This window comes from Cavia porcellus, unplaced genomic scaffold (assembly GCF_034190915.1).
Source record: "Cavia porcellus strain 051 isolate PalLab524CR breed Dunkin Hartley unplaced genomic scaffold, mCavPor4.1 scaffold_2, whole genome shotgun sequence".
In the NCBI taxonomy this organism is placed as follows: Eukaryota; Metazoa; Chordata; class Mammalia; order Rodentia; family Caviidae; genus Cavia; species Cavia porcellus.
Window position 1 is genome coordinate 37,996,480 of NW_026947485.1, and position 22,755 is coordinate 38,019,234.

General features: G+C 42.9%; 1 protein-coding gene across 2 annotated transcripts in view; it reads left to right on the forward strand.

Annotated features, from left to right (window-relative positions):
• The window catches only part of Copg2 (COPI coat complex subunit gamma 2), a 239,418-nt gene that overhangs the window by 95,796 nt on the left and 120,867 nt on the right, over positions 1-22,755 (forward strand). For both annotated transcript variants that reach the window (XM_063240650.1, XM_063240642.1), the window contains exons 13-20: positions 1,933-2,028; positions 2,310-2,553; positions 4,638-4,713; positions 5,537-5,640; positions 6,193-6,318; positions 7,150-7,212; positions 7,649-7,788; positions 8,451-8,622. In XM_063240650.1, coding sequence (XP_063096720.1) covers positions 1,933-2,028; positions 2,310-2,553; positions 4,638-4,713; positions 5,537-5,640; positions 6,193-6,318; positions 7,150-7,212; positions 7,649-7,788; positions 8,451-8,622 — 1,021 coding nt within the window. The remainder of the gene's footprint in view (positions 1-1,932; positions 2,029-2,309; positions 2,554-4,637; positions 4,714-5,536; positions 5,641-6,192; positions 6,319-7,149; positions 7,213-7,648; positions 7,789-8,450; positions 8,623-22,755) is intronic.

The window sequence follows — 22,755 nt, forward strand, 5'->3', positions numbered from 1 at the left end:
AAGTAAAGGGCACATTTCCTTCTAGTGCCCTTGGGAGCAAAAAACAAGTGTGCTTATTATCTAGCCTACTAATATTTTCCTTAAGAATCAAGGAAAGTGGCTGGGCATGGTGGCACATACCTGTAAGACCAGCCTGGGCCACATAGTGAGTTCAAGGCCAGTCTGCTACAGAGTGAGACCTTACCTCAAAATATAAAACAACAAGAAAGAACCAAGGAAAGGTGTGCTTGCTGCTCATGGTGAAATGGTCAAGTTCCATGCCTCATGGCTCTTATCTTGTAATGCAATGCATTGTACATCCAGGTATTATCTCTCTTTGCGTTTGTCCTTCAGGATTTGGGACCGAGAAAAACAGCCCCAGAATGCTGATACTCTGGGCACTGTTCTTGCTGTAATGTACCATACCATCTTTCATCTTTGACTTGGCAGTCTTGTTTTGTACCAAGAGCCCATGAAATTGTGGCAGGTTAACTTCTCACCTACAAGTAGAGTAAAATTTTATACATTTCATACTTCTTAACATTGGTCTTTAAAATTATGGTAGCATTCCCCTAGAAATCATTTTTTCAAATCATTCTTGGGTAGCTTTCTCTGTTTTCTATAAGAGAATCAGTCTATTCAAACTTTTTTAATATCATTTTTTATTCTCATTAGCAAATATATATTCATGCAGAATGCAATCTAGCTTTCCCAAAAATCTCTTTTAAACTCTTTAATATTTATTGTGAAATAATTGATACATACACAAATATGTTAAACTACCATGTATTTTAAGAATTAAGTATATATATATTTTATATTTAAGTTTTTCGGTATAGTTTATGGATACATAATTACCACACTCATTATGGGGAATTTGTATCTGTACCTGATATATCTTGTTTGCTCTTTTTTTTTTTCCTATTCCCATTCTCTCTTTTTAAAACCCCTTCTATTTCCCCATTCTCCCATCCAAGTACTAACCAGGCCTGACCCTGCTTAACTTCCAAGATCAGACGAGGTCAGGTGCGTTCAGGGTGGTATGGCTATAGTGAGAAATATGGATTACTAGACATTTACTATACATTGGCTCTATTTAATAGTGATTTTTTTTTGTACTGGGGATCGAACTCAGGACCGCAGGTGCTTGTGCCACTGAGCTAAGCCCCCAGCCCTTTACTCTGAGTTCAAAAAGCTCAGTTTTCGTTTTACCCTTTTCTCATTTTTTCTTTCCCTTCCTTCCTTTCTTCTCCACCCTCCCTATTTCCCTTTTTCTTTTGAATAGTTTCATATTATTTCATTATATCTATGGTACATTTATGTTTTTATTTACATTTTCAGTTTCTTAGACCAGAAAGACAATGCAATATTTACACATGTATGCAATGTATTTCATTTATGATTATGGTCTCAAATTCCATTCATTACTCATTTTAAGAATTTTTATGTGAATATTTGCTTGGGTCAGAGGGTTGGAATCTTTTGAATAAATTTTATTTTTCTATTGCTTTTTAACTTTCTTTTGGGGTCTCATTACTTATATTTGATGAATCATTGTTGCACTTTCAGGCAACTCCAGTACTTCCTTAGCTTACAGTAAATGACGAGGAAAGTGTGTCTAGTAGTTAAAGATGTGAAGGTGCATTTCTTTCCTTTTTCTATCTCTCTCCCTCCTCTTCTCTTCCTTGCTCTGTGTTTGTGTGTGTCTGTCTGTGTGTTAGCAGTGGTGGGGATGGAATGTAGAGATGCTTTGCCCCTAAGCTATACCCTCATCCCTTTTGAATTTTATTTTTAAATTTTGAGACAAGGTTTCAACTAAGTTGCACACGCCGGCCTTGAAATTGGAATCCTACTTTAGCTGTGCAAGTTGTTGGGATTACAAGTGTGCACCAGCGTGCCATAAGTGGGAGTCACATAGTCATTGTAAGATGAATGTTTCCTGGTTTTTTGCAGGTGGTGGTTGTACAGGCAATTAGTGCTCTCTGTCAGAAGTATCCTCGGAAGCACAGTGTCATGATGACTTTCCTCTCTAATATGCTTCGAGATGATGTAGGTAGAATACTCCTTAACCATCGCTGGTTACTCTTAAGTTCTCATGATGTTATCATCTCAGTATGCCTTTCAAATAGTATACTTTTAACTTTGGTTACTACCTTATTATTAAATATGCTATAGTATTCTTTGTTTTCACATTTGGAGGAAAAAAATCTTATTTTTTTAATAAAAGGAGAGAATTTAAACTTGAATGTTACAAGCATATGTCTTAGAGTACAAGCATTTCTCCAAAAGGTGTCTTTATAACAAATGGCAGTTTTATCTCTTTTTACCAGGGAGGCTTTGACTATAAGCGGGCCATTGTTGACTGCATAATCACCATTGTGGAAGAAAATCCTGAGAGTAAAGAAGCAGGCCTAGCCCACCTTTGTGAATTCATTGAGGATTGTGAACATACTGTTTTGGCTACTAAGATCCTACACTTGTTGGGCAAAGAGGGTCCCAGAACGCCCGTTCCCTCCAAGTACATTCGCTTCATTTTTAATCGGGTAGTCCTAGAGAATGAGGCAGTCAGAGCTGGTAAGTCATGGAGACATTGATAATGGCATTGTTGCTGGTGTATTGAAATATGTAACTCAAGAAGGTGGTGGTGAAGTTGGAAGTATAAAGTTACAAAATCTGTTTGATGGTAGAATCATGGAACATTCCTTAAGCCCAGATACAGTATATGCTCTTCCTCTGTACTCCAGTATCCATCCAGATTTTTGCCTTTGAGACAAACACCTGACTTTCAGTATGATGAGAATATTATAGTGGCTTCTTCATTTTTTCAGTTATAGCTTTAGGTATGAATGTATATGGAATTGGTGTGTGGATGTTCCTTTCTGTGTGACTACTTTTAGGGAACTCTTCCTCTCTCATCTTTGCTTACCTTTACCATATGAACAGATCTAAATCTCAATGGAAACCTTCCTATAATGCCTTGTGTCTCATTAACTACTGATTACTTTTCTTTCCCCTCACAGATGAAGTAGCCATTACTAGTACCTCTATAAATTCTTTTCCATTTTCTTTTTAGCTCAACATAATTTAGTCCTCTCCCTTTAAAGCCCTCTGACACTTAGAAAATTACTTTTAACATAGTAAAACTATGTTGGATACTTTAATGTTCTTACCTTTGTTCACTTCTCAATGTGATGTGCTGTTGACTAAAGCACTTCATGAAATCCTTTCTTCCTTTGGTTTCCATAGTGACCCACATTTTTCTGTAATTCTTCAGTCCTACTTATAGAGCTCTCTTCCAAAGTTTGTTCCTCAAAATATTAGTTCTCCTTAGGATTTTGTCATTTCGACATACACACTCTTCCTAGTGACCATTTTCAGAGCTCTGTTGATATGCTAAGACATTCCATCATGTCTTTCCTAAACTAGCATGTCTGTCTTTCCTATTATACTTCAAATTCAACCTGAAATTCAAACTAACTCAGACTGATATTCCTACCTTTGTTATACATTCAACTCTTAAAACAGACATTTATTCCACCATTTTACACCCCTGTCCATTCTTTGGCAAAGTCCTGTCAGTTCTGCCTCCTTGAATTTCTTCATTCTCTTGTTTCTGTTGGTATGGATGCTGACTTAGCCTGTCATCCATTTCAGACACCAAAGTAGTCTTACTGTTCTTAGTCTCACATGTATCCAGTCCATTGTTCACACTTCCAAAATACTAAAATTCATTTCATGTCTAGTGTCCTTCAGTAACAACTTGGAGGTTGAACCATACCTGACTTCTGTTTTATCTCTGGTCTCTCACTTGATTCCTTTGTTCTCCAACACAAGTTTTACACTCAGCCTTGCTCACTTGGGTCTGTTAATATTCTGTGCTTTCTGCTCTGTGTAGAGGATATGTGTACTTACTGTTCTTTCTACTTCTAAGTTTTCCTGCTTTTTCATTCTCATTACCACTATTTGTTCTTACAATTTTAACCCAAATAATAAATGTCACTTCCTTGTCTTCTTCTATCAATTCTAATATAAGCTCTCTTTTCTGTATTTACTTACCATCCAGAATATAATTCTACTTGGGACTTAGTACACTGTTGTAATTATTTCTTTACTTGGCTGTTTTTCCTACTGCAGTGTAACTCTTTAAAGTCAGAAACCATGTCTTTTATCTTTCAGCTCATACCACAAGTCTTCATAGAAGTTAAATAAACAATCTTTGTTGAATGAAAGACATTTTAATAATAATGTTTCTTTTCCATTCTTGGGGCTAGTTGTTTATATTAGAACTTAATCACCCAGCTGGAGATATAGCTCAGCAGTGTAAGTGCCAGACTGGCAAGCACTAGGTCATAAGTTCGATTCCCAGTACAAAAAAAAAAAAAAAAAAAAAAGAAGAAGAACTTGATCACACAGAAGATATATAAAAGATAGTGGGGTGGAGACATAGCTCGTGCAGAAAATATACATGGTCCTTCTTCCTCAGTGCATGGAGGATTTTCCTATTTAGAGCTCTCTGTAGCCTTCAGATACTTGCTTACCAAAGAAATAAAATTAAGAAACTCTCAATAAAACAAGAGTCTTTCCCTGTCTTGAACATGGACTGCTTTTCTGATTAAGAAGCCAGTATTTATTTTGCTTCATTTTATGCTTCATAATAGCGGCTGTGAGTGCTTTGGCTAAATTTGGGGCTCAAAATGAGAGTCTTCTCCCAAGCATCCTTGTACTCTTACAAAGGTAAGTAAAAGAGTTTCTTTTTTTTTTTTTAATGGGAATTCTGTGTGGCTAAATAGTGAAATCTTCATATCAGATTGTACTGTAAGGCCTAAGAGTAGAGCTGATAGAGTAAGTCAGGAGTAACTGGCATTTTTTTTTCTTTCTAATAATTGTGTATGTGCTAGATACATGTAAAATTTGAGTTTCAATTTTTCTGTGACTTTGGAGTCATGACAAAATGTACTTCAGTTTGTGCAACAGGTGCTAAATTCCAAGAAATCTTAGGTGATTCATACACCAAGTGTGAAAATGTTAGCTTTTCATGGACTGCATAATTTCCTACTTGATGAGGAAAAGACTTGCTTCAGCAAATACTCTGTGCTTGCATTTTGTAATTAAAGCAGGTAAATCACAAGCCAAAGGCTGTCTGGTTTAAATAAAGCAAATTGGCATTTGCACAGTAATAGTGACTGGATCCTTAATGCTATTTATCCTTTTACTATCCTTCGAAAGTATAAAATTTTCATTTCTTAATTTTTAGAGACATCTAAGTCATCAAGTTCATTAATTGCAGATGCAAGAATAGATTCTAAACTATTTCATTTTATTGTGCTCTTCTAATTCCTTCCTAACATTTTTTAGTGCCTGCTTACATAGTGCTTGTGATTCACAGTAACATTTTTTCTTTAGTAATTCAGAACTGTTCCAAAGATTTGTGGAGACTTCAGGAGCCAGTGTTGGCAGTTTTATAAAGATAGTACCATATGATCTTTAGGTATGGTGTTAAAGCCATTAGAAATCTTTGTGGGTACTGAAACATGCCTGTTCCTTTCCCCCTGGACAGGTGTATGATGGATACTGATGATGAAGTACGGGACAGAGCTACCTTCTATCTGAATGTGCTACAGCAGAGGCAGATGGCACTGAACGCTACATACATTTTCAATGGTCAGTGAAGCCAAGAACATAAACAAATATACTTCTGTTTTCCAAGTGGTGTCTTGGAACATAATAGCTCATGATGATTTGTATATTAATTAGCTCTACTAGCAAATGCTTAGTTTTTGTTTAAATGCACTTTTTCTAGGGAAACTTTCGTGAGGATAATGGAAAACCTATGAAACAATCCATGAGAAAGCATTTCTTAAAAGTGTGAGAAAGCCCAAAGAATACTGCTTATTCTTGATTCTTCTTGATCTTCATCTTGGATAGATCTATCCTTTTTCCTTTTTCTTAGGCCCTGATTGCTCCCTTATGGCTAAAGTCCTTTCTTTTCTGAAAGGTACTTACATTTTATTGAAAAATTTTATGCCCTGCTCCCATATTTCCTTGAAAGAAATATGGCAGTTTATAATTTTATAAGGCAGTTTTATATAATAACTTTTATTTTTGATTTCTTTGATTATAAAATGGTTATCTTTTCTTCCTTCAGAAACCTTTGATAAATATTACAAATCATTTGCAAGAGTTTATAATGCCAAGATTTCTCTGTCTTAATAGGTCTGACAGTCTCTGTACCAGGAATGGAAAAGGCCTTACACCAGTATACATTAGAACCTTCAGAAAAACCCTTTGACCTGAAATCAGTTCCACTTGCTATGGCTCCTGTCTTTGAACAGAAAGCAGGTAATAACGAATAGTTAACTCTTCATTTTTCTATGTACAAGTTGTTTTGCAAAACTACTATTAGCATGTTTTCTAATGTAGAAAATAAAGAAAATTTTTTAAAATAATAGTTTTAATTTTTACTTGTTTAAGATGAATTATACTTTTATTAGGAATTTCCTAAAAGGCATCTAGGTTTTGCATAAAAGCAGTATGTAATATGTCCCAGTATGAAAGTGTTTTCCTTTTTTTAAATCCAAAGTGTTAAAAGCATCTGTGTATCTCAGAGCAGTAAAGTGCTGTTACCACCAATTTTTATTTCACGTATTTGATAATCTCTTAGTTAAGTAAACTGTTGGAAGATTTGTCTTGAAAGAATGTAGGATAAGGCCATTAAAAATATTTCCAGAGAATTTCTAACTTTAAAACTCAGAAAAGGAAAAAAGAAAATGTTTAGTTGTTAGACCACTAAAAAGCTGGGAATGAAAAATCGTATGCTTAATCTTCAACATTTTCAAAGTATTTTTGTGGGTATTTTGTAAGTGGTATTTCCTGTTTTGATTATAAGATTTATTTTATAAATTGTTTCTCCTTTGTCTGACTTTTTTTTTCCAACTTGGTGTATTTAAAACAAACTATTTTTAAGGCTTACTTTTTAAAAATAATATGCCTATTAAATGTGTTTTATTTTGAATTTTCTCCCATTCAAAAAAAGGTAAAAAAAAATTGGTATGATTTAACAATAGCTCATTATCTATATGCTAGAAGTTTCTGCCCTTGGATTTTTTATCTGCATTCTTGGCTGACAGTAGGGAGAGAGGCTAATGTGACTGATCATATCTGTCTTTGTAGAAATCACACTTGCAGCTCCCAAGCCTGAAAAGTTGGCTCCTTCCAGGCAAGACATTTTCCAAGGTATGGATATGTAGAAATAATAGTCTTAAATTCCTAGGCATTATATTATAAAGACCACTGCTTTTATTTACTTTGATTTATTTTCAAGTCAGGAAATCTCTGTATAGCTGAAGATCTAGATTACAGTTGCTCATGAAACTTTCCAATTCCCAATTGCTAACTTAGTAACTGGGAATATTGTTCCTGTTTGTATTTGTTGGTTAATAAGGAATTTAAATTTTAAGAAATTAGGAATTTAGTTTCTTTTGATTTTAGTAATTCAGTATATAAACTTGCTAACTTTAAGGATTATAAGGGGTATTAGTTGAATGTTAAACTTTTAATAAGACTATGGAACTAAAACTTTTTTTTCATTTATGGAAACTAAAACATTTTAATATAACTCTCCTTGTCTTCTTCATATCTTTCTCTCTTTTCTTTCCTTTTTTCTTGATAGAACAATTAGCTGCCATTCCTGAGTTTATGGACCTAGGACCCTTGTTCAAGTCCTCTGAGCCTGTTCAACTTACAGAAGCAGAAACAGAGTATTTTGTTCGATGTGTCAAGCACATGTTTACCAGTCATATTGTGTTCCAGGTAAAATAAGTGCACTTAGTTACTGTAGGGTCTTACTATAAACTGGTATACTTAGAGACAGACATCAGTTCCCTGTTAGCTTATGATTCTTAGCTTTTACTTTTTTTAAATGAAGAATTAATTTAGTAACGATTCTAGTTTTCTTTATAAAGCTGTAAAGATCCCTTCATATGATGGGTAAGTTTTGATTCTTAAAATCTAAAACTGAAATATCTGAAGAAATTGGACAATATAAAGTATAACTTTTAAAAATCAGTATTTAGCTTCGTTATATTAAATGGGTTGTTTAAAGAATTTATGTTTGACAGCCATCAGATTTCTACCATCTTGTTTGATACAGCTCAATTTCAGGGGAAAAAAAAAAAAACATGATATATAAATAGAAATAATTCAAAAGTAAGACTGACTGTTGCCCAAACTAAAATCTTAGGGTAGGACTGAGGGTGTAGCTCAGTGGCACATGTGTACCTAGCAGTGCCCTCCCTAAGTTCAGTCACCACCTGCCACCCCTAAAAAAATAAAAGAGAAAGAAAATCTTAGGGTATCTATTGTGCTGTTTAGAAAGGAAAGGTGTTCCTCAGCTGAGCCATGGATTATGAGTGAAAAGAAACAATTTGTTTGAAAATATCTCTTATCCTGTTTTTCATTTGCCAACATTTCAGTTTGATTGTACCAATACCCTTAATGACCAGCTTCTTGAAAAAGTGACAGTGCAAATGGAACCTTCAGATTCCTTTGAAGTGCTGTGTTGTATCCCAGCACCCAACCTCACTTACAATCAACCGGGAATATGTTACACTCTTGTTCGTTTGCCTGATGAGGACCCTACAGCAGGTACTAACTCACAGGAAAGGGAACATACTCGTATGAAATTAGAATGCATTACTTCTTGAGTTTGTAAAATGTCTGGACAGATGTTTAGGGTTCAAGAATATGGTTCTTTTCCAGATTTTAATGTAGTAATGATGATAATTATAATGTGTGTGCGTGTGTGTGTTTATAAAACTGGTTACTGCTGCAGAAACATTAATTTAAAAATTAAAGTCTCTGAGTAGAACCTGCTGGTGATTTAATCTTAAAAGATAAACTAAACATATATAGTGGTAGTCCCAAAAAGAGCTCAGGCTTTCTATTGGAAGAATGTAACCACTAGTGGGAATTTATATATTTCATGTCTCCTATGAAGATTCATAACCTAGTGATGTTTCTTTCTAGAGCCTTTGGGAAAACTTGGTATTTTACTAGATGCTTGGCATTTAAAAATACATCATTTTTAAAGGTCCTATAGTGTAAAGCTGGTGTTTGAAAAGTATGTTTTAGCCTAATGAGTAGTTTAACTAACCATTGTGTCCACATTTGAGAAAGACTTTGTAATTTTCTACTTGGCCCATGTACAGTCATTGGGAGGTTGTGGGAGGTGTGGCTAGTAGAGCCAACCACTAGTGCCTATAGTAGGATGTACAAATTTGGGATTTGCGAAGGTCTTGTGATCTCTCTCCTTTCAGTGCCAAGTATCTGTTGTACTTGATTTCTTTCCCATATTCACTGCACAGTATCCATTGCTGTAGCCAAGTTGTTATAAAAATAAGCAGACACATCAATTGAGTTTTGAACAATCTTTACTATTTTAAATACAGGAAAAACAGTTTAACAAAATTAACAAATATTGGGGAAGTTACAGAGTTATGAGAAATCATAGAAGTATTAGTAAATAGTTATCCCTGGTCGTCACTGAGTTACATATGGGGCTGGCCCTGCTTTCCTCTACAGTCCTTCTCCTAACTCCTTTCTCTAATGTTGGTTCCTGGGAGCTCCCGACCAGTCTCATCTGTGTTGGGTTCTGGACCAGGTTACTCAGACTCTGGAACGAGGTAGATTCAAGTAGGCACTGATGCTGTGTCTGAATCCCAGGTGTTCCCTCTGGCCCAGGGTGGAACTGCACTCTGTCCTACAGCCACCCTCAATCATAACCCCCTGGGTGGGAAGACACTTTCCTATCCGGCCTGTGATATTTCTCCTTTGAGCTTGAGGCCATCTGGCTTTCACCTTCTGTTACCCTCATATACCTTTATGAGGTTTCTGTAGTTCCATTTCCTTGTAGCTTCATTTTCTCTCCTGGCCTGCTTTTCTCTCCAGTTAGATCTGTCTGAAGTATGTGCATTTGCTACTAATTAGGCTGGTTATACTCTTAAATAGAGCTAGTTATATCTATCCTTCTTCCAGCTAGTTTCTGGGGCTAGCCCTGGGCTTATACCATCATTCTGGGAGACTGCATTTTATCAGTTTTTTTCAGTAGCCCTCTCTCCTTGTTTCATTCATTCTCTTACTGTACTTCTCAATAAGTTTCTGTTTTTTTAAGATGACACTATTTTGCCAATTAATTTCAGAGGGAAGTAAAATGCTGAATCCATTGAAAAGTTCAGCCCTTTCTAATTGAGAATACTAGCTCCTCCCATTTCCCAGGTTCACAGTGATAACAGATAACTCAGGTGCCCCACATCCCAGGGAGTGTAATTAACTAATAAGTACAATTTAATTAATAAGTACAATATCACAATACCTAAATACACAAAACAACAATATTGAAATTACAGAAGTTATATATATTTATAGGAAAACAATAAAAAACCATTTCCACCAAGAGAGGAAGAACAGAGAAAGTTTTCTCACCTCTCTTCACTAAGAAACTTATTTTTTTTAATAGATACAGATCTTACAAATTAGCCCAGAGGTTTTAACCTTTGGTCTGCTGGCTATGGACTCTAATTTTTATATATAAAATTTTGACAATAAAAGAATTTCCTTTCTTTTATGTTAAATTCAAGAGAGTTTTCCGATCATGGTTATAAACTTATCAGTGCATTTTAGAGAAAAGTGAAATCTTGTTTTAACACTTGGACTTTTAAAATTGTGCTAGTAATCAGTTGTATTTATCCATCATATACCTGTTTGAAAACAAACTCCTTTCTATTGTTTAGTTTTTGTTAGAAATGTCAATTTTTAATTCATGGCCAATCAAAAGTTTTTGCTATACAACAATATAAGTGAAATACCAGGGCATGGATGGTAATGGGAGTCTTTCATCCATTCTTTCTTTTCTGTTTCCATTTTCCCATCACAGGTATGCCAAGCTTTACCAGTCACCTCAAAATCTATCACCTCTACATCTCATCTAAGAAAAATATTTTTTTTGCCTTACAGTTATAAGGAAAAAAATAGAATGTGATAATTCTAGATGTGATAATTCTTCAACTTGAAACAATGTAGAAAGGAAAACAGGTTTTATAGATAGGAGATTTTAATTCTGGCCCTGGTACATACTATGATCTTGGACAAGTTATTTGATCTGTGAAAGCCTGTTAGCATTTTTATAAGGATGAAATGAAATGAAATGAAATGAATCAAGTACTTAGCTTGGCCCTTAATGTATAGTAAATAATAGATGCTATTTTGTTTAATGATGTCATTGCTTACTCTCTCCTTTTTTGTGGGCTTCTACAGTTCAAAAGGCACACCTTCTGCTTTACTTAACAAAGTTGTTTCATCAATTATATCTTCTTCACACAGTTTTTACACTTTCCTACTCCCTTTACTTCATAAGTGTACAAAAATCCATTGGAAAAAATTTACTTTTGCCAAACACAATATTACCATTAACGCCCCCTCTCAAAGCACAGGCAGTTTCTTGAAAAAGTTATCAGCCTCAGAAGTCTCAACTCAGTTACTTCTGCTTACCATCTTTTGTCCCCTAAAACTTTACCTATAAAGTTTTAGCAAAACCTTCAGAGTAGTATTCCTCCTCAGTATCCATTCATACTCAGCAACTTTCTTCCCTCTAAATAGTGCTCACACCAGTACCAGTATATATCATATATACGCTGTTCTGCCATTTCTCCCCACTTTGAATGTCTTTAATGCCCCTGAGTATTTACTTTTTTATTTCACTGCCTATTCAGAATCATTCTAAATCCCATATTGATTTTATTGTACTCTCATGCTTTATTGCCTCACATGTCTCCTCATGTGGAACCATTTAAACAAAGGCAAATAATTCATTCTAAAAACAGTCTTCTGAATAAAATATCCATGCTAAAAATCAACCTGAACACTATAGATATGCATTTGTTTTCTTTGTTTTTCATTAGGGATACTTCCTGCCATATAAAAATTTCATAACTCTTTCAGACTTCACTGAAGTGTACCAACTTGACTTTAACTATTGCAACAATTAGATGGACTCAAACCTGTTCTCTGAATATTCAGTCTCTCATCCATTATTTTTGTTCAATATTGATTTATGAACTTGACATTCTGATGAAATCCACAACTTTAATAATTGTTTTGAAGTTTTTACTTTACCTCACTTCTGCTCACTCACTGTGATCCACATTAATAACCCTTGATAAACCTTTGTATTCTTCCATGTAAACATTCAATCTGAATTTTTGCTCAACTAGTAATAGTGCAAAATCGGCAGACTAGTTATCACTAGAATTTAAGTCTGGCCTTAAAGGCAGTATTCCCACAGTTGAACCCATTATGAACTCTGACAGGATTCCTAGGATTTCACTGACTTCCCCGTGAACAGCTCCTTACTCATCGTTTCATTCATCCTTACTCACTCTTCCTTTTCTAAAACTGACTGGAATTTCTCTCATTCCTTTCAAAGGCATCTTCCTGTCCTACTGGATATGGTTCCAGATGATGAGAAACATGATGACCCCATCATGTTCAGTATCTTCATTTTTTTCTTGGTAATCATGTTTAAATCATCCCATTTCTCAAGAATCTAACATAAATAAACACTCATTTCTGCTTTTTACCTTAAAGAAAAAACCATGCCACATTGGTGTTGCACAGGCTGTTCACTCTCTTGTCTCAGTGAATGGATTACCAATGTGAATATGTGTGAGCTTCCTTCTTTGCCTTCTCAGTGCTAAAACGTGTCCCTTCTCTTAGCTTCTAACATACTCACCTGCATCCTTGGCTATCAGGAACTGATTTCCTAATGATTGCTAAACAATCTATCCCTTCAGATTCCATTTCATAAATTTATCTCTGTATGAAATTTTATTCTTCTGACTATCCATTCATCAAGTGATTATCTGATGGAGTGCTCAAACAGCCACCGAATTCCCTCGTGAGAAATTCTCTATGCTTTTCCTATATTCCATAGTTGGAAACAAGTTTAAATGAACAGTACTTTGCTGAGCTTATCAACTCTAAATTTCCTAATTCCCAACATTGGAATGAATGAGAGACTGTCCCCTTAACTCTCTTATTATTCTAAATAGTACTTCTGTTTCACTTTTGCTCTGCTAATTTGATTGGAGACCATGTGAAGCACAGTTCAGCCTATGTCCAATACTCATATTTGCCAATATATAGTTGAATATAGGCTTTCCAGTTGCTGACCTCAAAAGCACTCTACCACTACATCGATGTAGGTTGACAGTAACGTTATAAACTGTCTCTTGATAAGTACTGTTTCTGTTGTCCTAATGAAGCAAGTAATTTCCCAAACATATTAGGGATAGTACCCTACTTGCTTACTTGCTTCTTTTCTGCACATCAAGTTCTCTACTGCTGATACTGTAATGTAGCTTTACCATCATATCCCCTGAGATATGACAATATCCCCACCTTGAAAATTCTGCATTTTGCTACTGCCTTCAATATGGACTGTATACCAAGAGAGAAATCCCAAAATTTCAGAGTAGCTATCATTTCCTATGCTTGACACTTTTCACCAATTCACCTGACCCAAATAAATTCTGAAGTATGATCTTTCTGCTGCCATAATCTTGAGTACCACTGGGCATACTAAACAGGAATGCAGCAGGACACAACGATCCTGTCCATTCCGCTCATTCCCTGCCCTTATCTAACTTGAAACAGGAACTCTGATGCATCCTGAACATAAAATGATAATTTATCACCTCCAACATGCACATACATAGGAATCTTTCCATCAGGGCTGCATTATTCCTGATGTAACATCAAAACTTACAGCAATGCTTACATCTTTTATTCTGGAGAACCCTACTAGATCCATCTATTCTAAATTTTATTAGTGATAAAGCACACATCACTTGCATCACATTAGAAATGCAACTTTCTTACCATGACTTGCTTCCTAAAAGGTACAGTCCTCACTCCATGTTCACACAGTGGTGGTAAATGTATTTACAGGTAAACATGAACATTACAATCTCAGCTCCTTTATCAATGTTTTGGTTTCTCCTACTCTGAAAATACTCGAGGAAACATATGTCTCTGATTCTCCCATTTTGCTGAGTGATGTACTTCTATCCTCTGCTATCAAAACGGGCTACACACTACCTACCCAATGCCCTCACGCACATATCACCAAGAGCTGACCTACTGCTGCGCAGAGAGCTCCCTCTTCCAGGAGGCCCCTCCATAACAGACTCCCTCTTATTCCTCTGCCTACCTCAGCCTCATCCCTTCCTGAGCTCTCTTCAGTCATGGCTCGACTTCCCTCTGCAGCGGCCTTCCCTTGCCCTGGACAGTGGCCAGCTCCCAGGCCAACCCTGTGCTCTCTCTTGCTCTGTGCCCTGCCATCTCTCTCTGCCTCACTCCTCCACTCCAGTCCTCAGCCTGCACCCAGGTCCATGGTGCTGCCCTGCCCTCGCTGACCTTCACAGGAAACCCCCACTCAGCCCTCAGCCTTCCAGGTGCCTCACTGTTCCTGGACTCCCAGTCGCCCTCAACCTGCTCTCACACTCAGGAGTCTCATCCTTCCATCTCCCCCCACTCACAGGCATTTCCTAGTCCCCTCCATCTCTGCCCCCGCCTCCATTCTCCTCCTTCCACCAGTGATTCTCACCCGAGGACCCACGACCCCCAGGAGGCCTGTCAGAACCATGTTCTGGCTGCATTTGCTGCTGTTCCTGCTGTCTGTGAGCAGAACACTGCTCCCCTCCCATGTCCTGATAGGCCTCCCTGGGGCCGTGCCCAAGCCCCCCAAGGTGGAACCCCCTCTCCCCCATCCTGGGGAAGAATCACTGCAGTGGATGCCACCTGTGCTCCCTGGCCTCACCCTCCCACTTCAGGCCTCCAGCTTTCCAGTGGTGGCCACCTGACATCCTCACTGGATGATCTCCGTATGTCCTCTCTGATGCAGACCTTGCACTCTCATCCCTGGAGCCTCTCCCTGTTTACTACTCAGTACAAGAACTGACCAACCCACTACACCCGAAAGTTGTTCTTCCAAAGACTCCCAAACCATGGAAGCGCTCTTCAGCCTGGGAACCATGAAAACAATGCAGCGCCTGTGCCTGTGTTTGTTCCAAGTGGTCTTCTGGGAGATTAGTATTGTCCCTTTTTCTTCTCTTCCTTCATTGCTCCTGCCATTTGTGATTCCTGCAGAGGTGTCCCTAAAGAAGGGCTCTTTGACCCTCCGATCTTTCCTCCTCCCTTACAAACCAGCATTTTGGCCTTCCCTTTCCTTCTACCTCCCTTCCGTTATTCTCTTTCCTCTTAGGAGCGAAAGAGGTCCTGTGGTCTTCCCAACTTGACTCTTCACTTTGCACACTAGACATGGCATGTTCCACTAACTCAGTTCCATAAAGTGCCTTCTCAATGCCTGGAACTAGGCTCATAGCCCCACCTCGATCTCCTATTTCCCAGGGTACCCACTGCCCACCCTGACCCGAATCCTGTCCCAGACCCCATCCTAGCCACCCACCCTGCCCCATCGGATCCGTGGTAAAGAGCCTGGCCTAAAGTTTACACCTTGTAAGAACCCGCAAGTCTGTAGAGCCATGCCTTTCTCCTCCTCCACAGGCATCCACCCCTTTTCTGCACTGCCCTTTCCTTCCCCTTCCCATGCTGAGCCTCGCACCCTAATGAACGCCCTAATGCTGATTCCCACTCTGGTGCCACCCTCCTCCCAGCTCCCCTGTTGGCCTCCAGCCTGTGTGCCCCCCACGGCACTCTCTGCTCTCCTTCCTTCCTGGCTGCCTCCTGCCACCCTGTCTGCCTTCCTTAGGGGACTGCCCCTTGCCCCGTGTCTTCCTCTCATACCCACATCTTTCTGCTGCCTGTCCTTTTGCCACACGCTCCTTCTCACTCACCCATTGGCCTAGAGATGCCTCTCTGCCTCCTCTCCAGGGCCTTACTTCCCTCAACTACCTGAAGGCCGCCACGTCTTCACATTTGTGTGCCTCTGTTCTCCATGGGCTCTGTTCTCTAGCTGTGCCCGCTCTCTGCTCAAACTCTTTCTGGCCCTGTCCCAGCCTCACTTCTGTACCCATTCTTGGCCACTGGCTGGATCTTTCCCAGGCCCTCAGTTTCACATTTAGGACAACTTTTCCTTCATCTTTGTCCTGCCAGCCTTCTTCTTTTCTCTTCCCTTCCCATCAAACAAGCGGGCAGGAACCCTGCAGCCACTCCCACTCCCACACTCCTGCTCTTCTTTCTCCCCTCTGCTACTTGCATTTGCTCCGAGGCATGCTTCATATGTGAAGTGCATGCTGCCCACTGCACTCACAGGGTTATGGCCTCTGCACAGTTGTTCCTTGTTATGACTTTTCCATGCGACATTTCTTCTGTGCCTTAAATATGGTAAACATTCCTTTGCCCTCTGCTCCTCCTCTTGATCAAATCTCCCAAAACAGAAGGCTCCCACCCCTTCCCTACTCCCAGCCTCCTGGGTTTTAGATTACTCCTACCGTGCCCATTTGCTAGGGACCTGCATTCTTACTTTAAATGCATACTGATCTACTCAGTGGTTAGGGCTTTGTCCACCCAGCCTTCACGGTGTCCCTTGCAGTGTCTGCTGCACTGGACACTTCTCCCTTTCCGCATGCAAACACAGCTTCAGTGGCCATTGAGAACTGCCTGTTCCGCACTGGCTTCCCCAGCTGCTCCTCTGCCATTTGCAAGCAGCTCTCTCCATTCCCTTGACACGCACCCCTTGACTCATCCCCATGTCCCTGAGCTCTCATGGCAGTTCTATGTGCAAGAGCACTCTCAACCTGTTAACACCACTCAGTTTCCTCTGGCCTGCTTTCCTCTCCTCTGCTTAAGGAGGTGCAGTCACTGTCCCCCATCAGCCATGCTTTCAGCATCCTCTGGGAGCCATCTGGCTGAGCACTAGTCCCCTGGGTGTCCACACACATCTACACAAGTCCCCCTACCCGGTGCTGTGCCACATTCAGCCATCTTAGTTTCACACAGACCATACTGACTGTGTTTCTGCCCAACGGTCCCTGTGGCCTCAGGATGTGGGCTCCTTGACGAACTACACATCCATGATCCTGTCTTTCATGGTTTTTTTCCTTCTTCCTTTCAGTCTTCTGAAAATTCTCTTGGAAACATCTGTCTCTGATTCTGCCACCACCTTCCCGAGTCACATTCTTTAATCTTGTGCCCTCTCACGTGCCTCCACACTGCCCACCCCATGCCCTCACACACGTGTCACCGGCAAGCTGACCCGCTGCTGGGCCTAAAGCTCCATCTTCCAGGGGCCCCTCCATCCCACCCTCTCTCCTTTTCCTCTGCCTACCTCAGCCTCATCCCTTCCTGAGCTCTCTTCAGTCGGGGCTCCACTCCCCTCTGCAGCGGCCTTCCCTTGCCCTGGACAGTGGCCAGCTCCCAGGCCAACCCTGTGCTCTCTCTTGCTCTGTGCCCTGCCATCTCTCTCTGCCTCACTCCTCCACTCCAGTCCTCAGCCCGCACCCAGGTCCATGGTGCTGCCCTGCCCTCGCTGACCTTCACAGGAAACCCCCACTCAGCCCTCAGCCTTCCAGGTGCCTCACTGTTCCTGGACTCCCAGTCGCCCTCAACCTGCTCTCACACTCAGGAGTCTCAGGCTTCCATCTCCCCCCACTCACAGGCATCTCCTAGTCCCCTCCATCTCTGCCCCCGCCTCCATTCTCCTCCTTCCACCAGTGATTCTCACCCGAGGACCCACGACCCCCAGGAGGCCTGTCAGAACCATGTTCTGGCTGCATTTGCTGCTGTTCCTGCTGTCTGTGAGCAGAACACTGCTCCCCTCCCATGTCCTGATAGGCCTCCCTGGGGCCGTGCCCAAGCCCCCCAAGGTGGAACCCCCCCTCCCCCATCCTGGGGAAGAATCACTGCAGTGGATGCCACCTGTGCTCCCTGGCCTCACCCTCCCACTTCAGGCCTCCAGCTTTCCAGTGGTGGCCACCTGACATCCTCACTGGATGATCTCCGTATGTCCTCTCTGATGCAGACCTTGCACTCTCATCCCTGGAGCCTCTCCCTGTTTACTACTCAGTACAAGAACTGACCAACCCACTACACCTGAAAGTTGTTCTTCCAAAGACCCCCACACCATGGAAGCGCTCTTCAGCCTGGGAACCATGAAAACAATGCAGCGCCTGTGCCTGTGTTTGTTCCAAGTGGTCTTCTGGGAGATTAGTATTGTCCCTTTTTCTTCTCTTCCTTCATTGCTCCTCCCATTTGTGATTCCTGCAGAGGTGTCCCTAAGGAAGGGCTCTTTGACCCTCCGATCTTTCCTCCTCCCTTACAAACCAGCATTTTGGCCTTCCCTTTCCTTCTACCTCCCTTCCGTTATTCTCTTTCCTCTTAGGAGCGAAAGAGGTCCTGTGGTCTTCCCAACTTGACTCTTCACTTTGCACACTAGACATGGCATGTTCCACCAACTCAGTTCCATAAAGTGCCTTCTCAATGCCTGGAACTAGGCTCATAGCCCCACCTCGATCTCCTATTTCCCAGGGTACCCACTGCCCGCCCTGACCCAAATCCTGTCCCAGACCCCATCCTAGCCACCCACCCTGCCCCATCGGATCCGTGGTAAAGAGCCTGGCCTAAAGTTTACAGGTTGTAAGAACCCCCAAGTCTGTAGAGCCATGCCTTTCTCCTCCTCCACAGGCGTCCACCCCTTTTCTGCACTGCCCTTTCCTTCCCCTTCCCATGCTGAGCCTCGCACCCTAATGAACGCCCTAATGCTGATTCCCACTCTGGTGCCACCCTCCTCCCAGCTCCCCTGTTGGCCTCCAGCCTGTGTGCCCCCCACGGCACTCTCTGCTCTCCTTCCTTCCTGGCTGCCTCCTGCCACCCTGTCTGCCTTCCATAGGGGACTGCCCCTTGCCCCGTGTCTTCCTCTCATACCCACATCTTTCTGCTGCCTGTCCTTTTGCCACACGCTCCTTCTCACTCACCCATTGGCCTAGAGATGCCTCTCTGCCTCCTCTCCAGGGCCTTACTTCCCTCAACTACCTGAAGGCCGCCACGTCTTCACATTTGTGTGCCTCTGTTCTCCATGGGCTCTGTTCTCTAGCTGTGCCCGCTCTCTGCTCAAACTCTTTCTGGCCCTGTCCCAGCCTCACTTCTGTACCCATTCTTGGCCACTGGCTGGATCTTTCCCAGGCCCTCAGTTTCACATTTAGGACAACTTTTCCTTCATCTTTGTCCTGCCAGCCTTCTTCTTTTCTCTTCCCTTCCCATCAAACAAGCGGGCAGGAACCCTGCAGCCACTCCCACTCCCACACTCCTGCTCTTCTTTCTCCCCTCTGCTACTTGCATTTGCTCCGAGGCATGCTTCATATGTGAAGTGCATGCTGCCCACTGCACTCACAGGGTTATGGCCTCTGCACAGTTGTTCCTTGTTATGACTTTTCCATGCGACATTTCTTCTGTGCCTTAAATATGGTAAACATTCCTTTGCCCTCTGCTCCTCCTCTTGATCAAATCTCCCAAAACAGAAGGCTCCCACCCCTTCCCTACTCCCAGCCTCCTGGGTTTTGGATTACTCCTACCATGCCCATTTGCTAGGGACCTGCATTCTTACTTTAAATGCATACTGATCTACTCAGTGGTTAGGGCTTTGTCCACCCAGCCTTCACGGTGTCCCTTGCAGTGTCTGCTGCACTGGACACTTCTCCCTTTCCGCATGCAAACACAGCTTCAGTGGCCATTGAGAACTGCCTGTTCCGCACTGGCTTCCCCAGCTGCTCCTCTGCCATTTGCAAGCAGCTCTCTCCATTCCCTTGACACGCACCCCTTGACTCATCCCCATGTCCCTGAGCTCTCATGGCAGTTCTATGTGCAAGAGCACTCTCAACCTGTTAACACCACTCAGTTTCCTCTGGCCTGCTTTCCTCTCCTCTGCTTAAGGAGGTGCAGTCACTGTCCCCCATCAGCCATGCTTTCAGCATCCTCTGGGAGCCATCTGGCTGAGCACTAGTCCCCTGGGTGTCCACACACATCTACACAAGTCCCCCTACCCGGTGCTGTGCCACATTCAGCCATCTTAGTTTCACACAGACCATACTGACTGTGTTTCTGCCCAACGGTCCCTGTGGCCTCAGGATGTGGGCTCCTTGACGAACTACACATCCATGATCCTGTCTTTCATTGGTTTTTTCCTTCTTCCTTTCAGTCTTCTGAAAATTCTCTTGGAAACATCTGTCTCTGATTCTGCCACCACCTTCCCGAGTCACATTCTTTAATCTTGTGCCCTCTCACGTGCCTCCACACTGCCCACCCCATGCCCTCACACACGTGTCACCGGCAAGCTGACCCGCTGCTGGGCCTAAAGCTCCATCTTCCAGGGGCCCCTCCATCCCACCCTCTCTCCTTTTCCTCTGCCTACCTCAGCCTCATCCCTTCCTGAGCTCTCTTCAGTCGGGGCTCCACTCCCCTCTGCAGCGGCCTTCCCTTGCCCTGGACAGTGGCCAGCTCCCAGGCCAACCCTGTGCTCTCTCTTGCTCTGTGCCCTGCCATCTCTCTCTGCCTCACTCCTCCACTCCAGTCCTCAGCCCGCACCCAGGTCCATGGTGCTGCCCTGCCCTCGCTGACCTTCACAGGAAACCCCCACTCAGCCCTCAGCCTTCCAGGTGCCTCACTGTTCCTGGACTCCCAGTCGCCCTCAACCTGCTCTCACACTCAGGAGTCTCAGGCTTCCATCTCCCCCCACTCACAGGCATCTCCTAGTCCCCTCCATCTCTGCCCCCGCCTCCATTCTCCTCCTTCCACCAGTGATTCTCACCCGAGGACCCACGACCCCCAGGAGGCCTGTCAGAACCATGTTCTGGCTGCATTTGCTGCTGTTCCTGCTGTCTGTGAGCAGAACACTGCTCCCCTCCCATGTCCTGATAGGCCTCCCTGGGGCCGTGCCCAAGCCCCCCAAGGTGGAACCCCCCCTCCCCCATCCTGGGGAAGAATCACTGCAGTGGATGCCACCTGTGCTCCCTGGCCTCACCCTCCCACTTCAGGCCTCCAGCTTTCCAGTGGTGGCCACCTGACATCCTCACTGGATGATCTCCGTATGTCCTCTCTGATGCAGACCTTGCACTCTCATCCCTGGAGCCTCTCCCTGTTTACTACTCAGTACAAGAACTGACCAACCCACTACACCTGAAAGTTGTTCTTCCAAAGACCCCCACACCATGGAAGCGCTCTTCAGCCTGGGAACCATGAAAACAATGCAGCGCCTGTGCCTGTGTTTGTTCCAAGTGGTCTTCTGGGAGATTAGTATTGTCCCTTTTTCTTCTCTTCCTTCATTGCTCCTCCCATTTGTGATTCCTGCAGAGGTGTCCCTAAGGAAGGGCTCTTTGACCCTCCGATCTTTCCTCCTCCCTTACAAACCAGCATTTTGGCCTTCCCTTTCCTTCTACCTCCCTTCCGTTATTCTCTTTCCTCTTAGGAGCGAAAGAGGTCCTGTGGTCTTCCCAACTTGACTCTTCACTTTGCACACTAGACATGGCATGTTCCACCAACTCAGTTCCATAAAGTGCCTTCTCAATGCCTGGAACTAGGCTCATAGCCCCACCTCGATCTCCTATTTCCCAGGGTACCCACTGCCCGCCCTGACCCAAATCCTGTCCCAGACCCCATCCTAGCCACCCACCCTGCCCCATCGGATCCGTGGTAAAGAGCCTGGCCTAAAGTTTACAGGTTGTAAGAACCCCCAAGTCTGTAGAGCCATGCCTTTCTCCTCCTCCACAGGCGTCCACCCCTTTTCTGCACTGCCCTTTCCTTCCCCTTCCCATGCTGAGCCTCGCACCCTAATGAACGCCCTAATGCTGATTCCCACTCTGGTGCCACCCTCCTCCCAGCTCCCCTGTTGGCCTCCAGCCTGTGTGCCCCCCACGGCACTCTCTGCTCTCCTTCCTTCCTGGCTGCCTCCTGCCACCCTGTCTGCCTTCCATAGGGGACTGCCCCTTGCCCCGTGTCTTCCTCTCATACCCACATCTTTCTGCTGCCTGTCCTTTTGCCACACGCTCCTTCTCACTCACCCATTGGCCTAGAGATGCCTCTCTGCCTCCTCTCCAGGGCCTTACTTCCCTCAACTACCTGAAGGCCGCCACGTCTTCACATTTGTGTGCCTCTGTTCTCCATGGGCTCTGTTCTCTAGCTGTGCCCGCTCTCTGCTCAAACTCTTTCTGGCCCTGTCCCAGCCTCACTTCTGTACCCATTCTTGGCCACTGGCTGGATCTTTCCCAGGCCCTCAGTTTCACATTTAGGACAACTTTTCCTTCATCTTTGTCCTGCCAGCCTTCTTCTTTTCTCTTCCCTTCCCATCAAACAAGCGGGCAGGAACCCTGCAGCCACTCCCACTCCCACACTCCTGCTCTTCTTTCTCCCCTCTGCTACTTGCATTTGCTCCGAGGCATGCTTCATATGTGAAGTGCATGCTGCCCACTGCACTCACAGGGTTATGGCCTCTGCACAGTTGTTCCTTGTTATGACTTTTCCATGCGACATTTCTTCTGTGCCTTAAATATGGTAAACATTCCTTTGCCCTCTGCTCCTCCTCTTGATCAAATCTCCCAAAACAGAAGGCTCCCACCCCTTCCCTACTCCCAGCCTCCTGGGTTTTGGATTACTCCTACCGTGCCCATTTGCTAGGGACCTGCATTCTTACTTTAAATGCATACTGATCTACTCAGTGGTTAGGGCTTTGTCCACCCAGCCTTCACGGTGTCCCTTGCAGTGTCTGCTGCACTG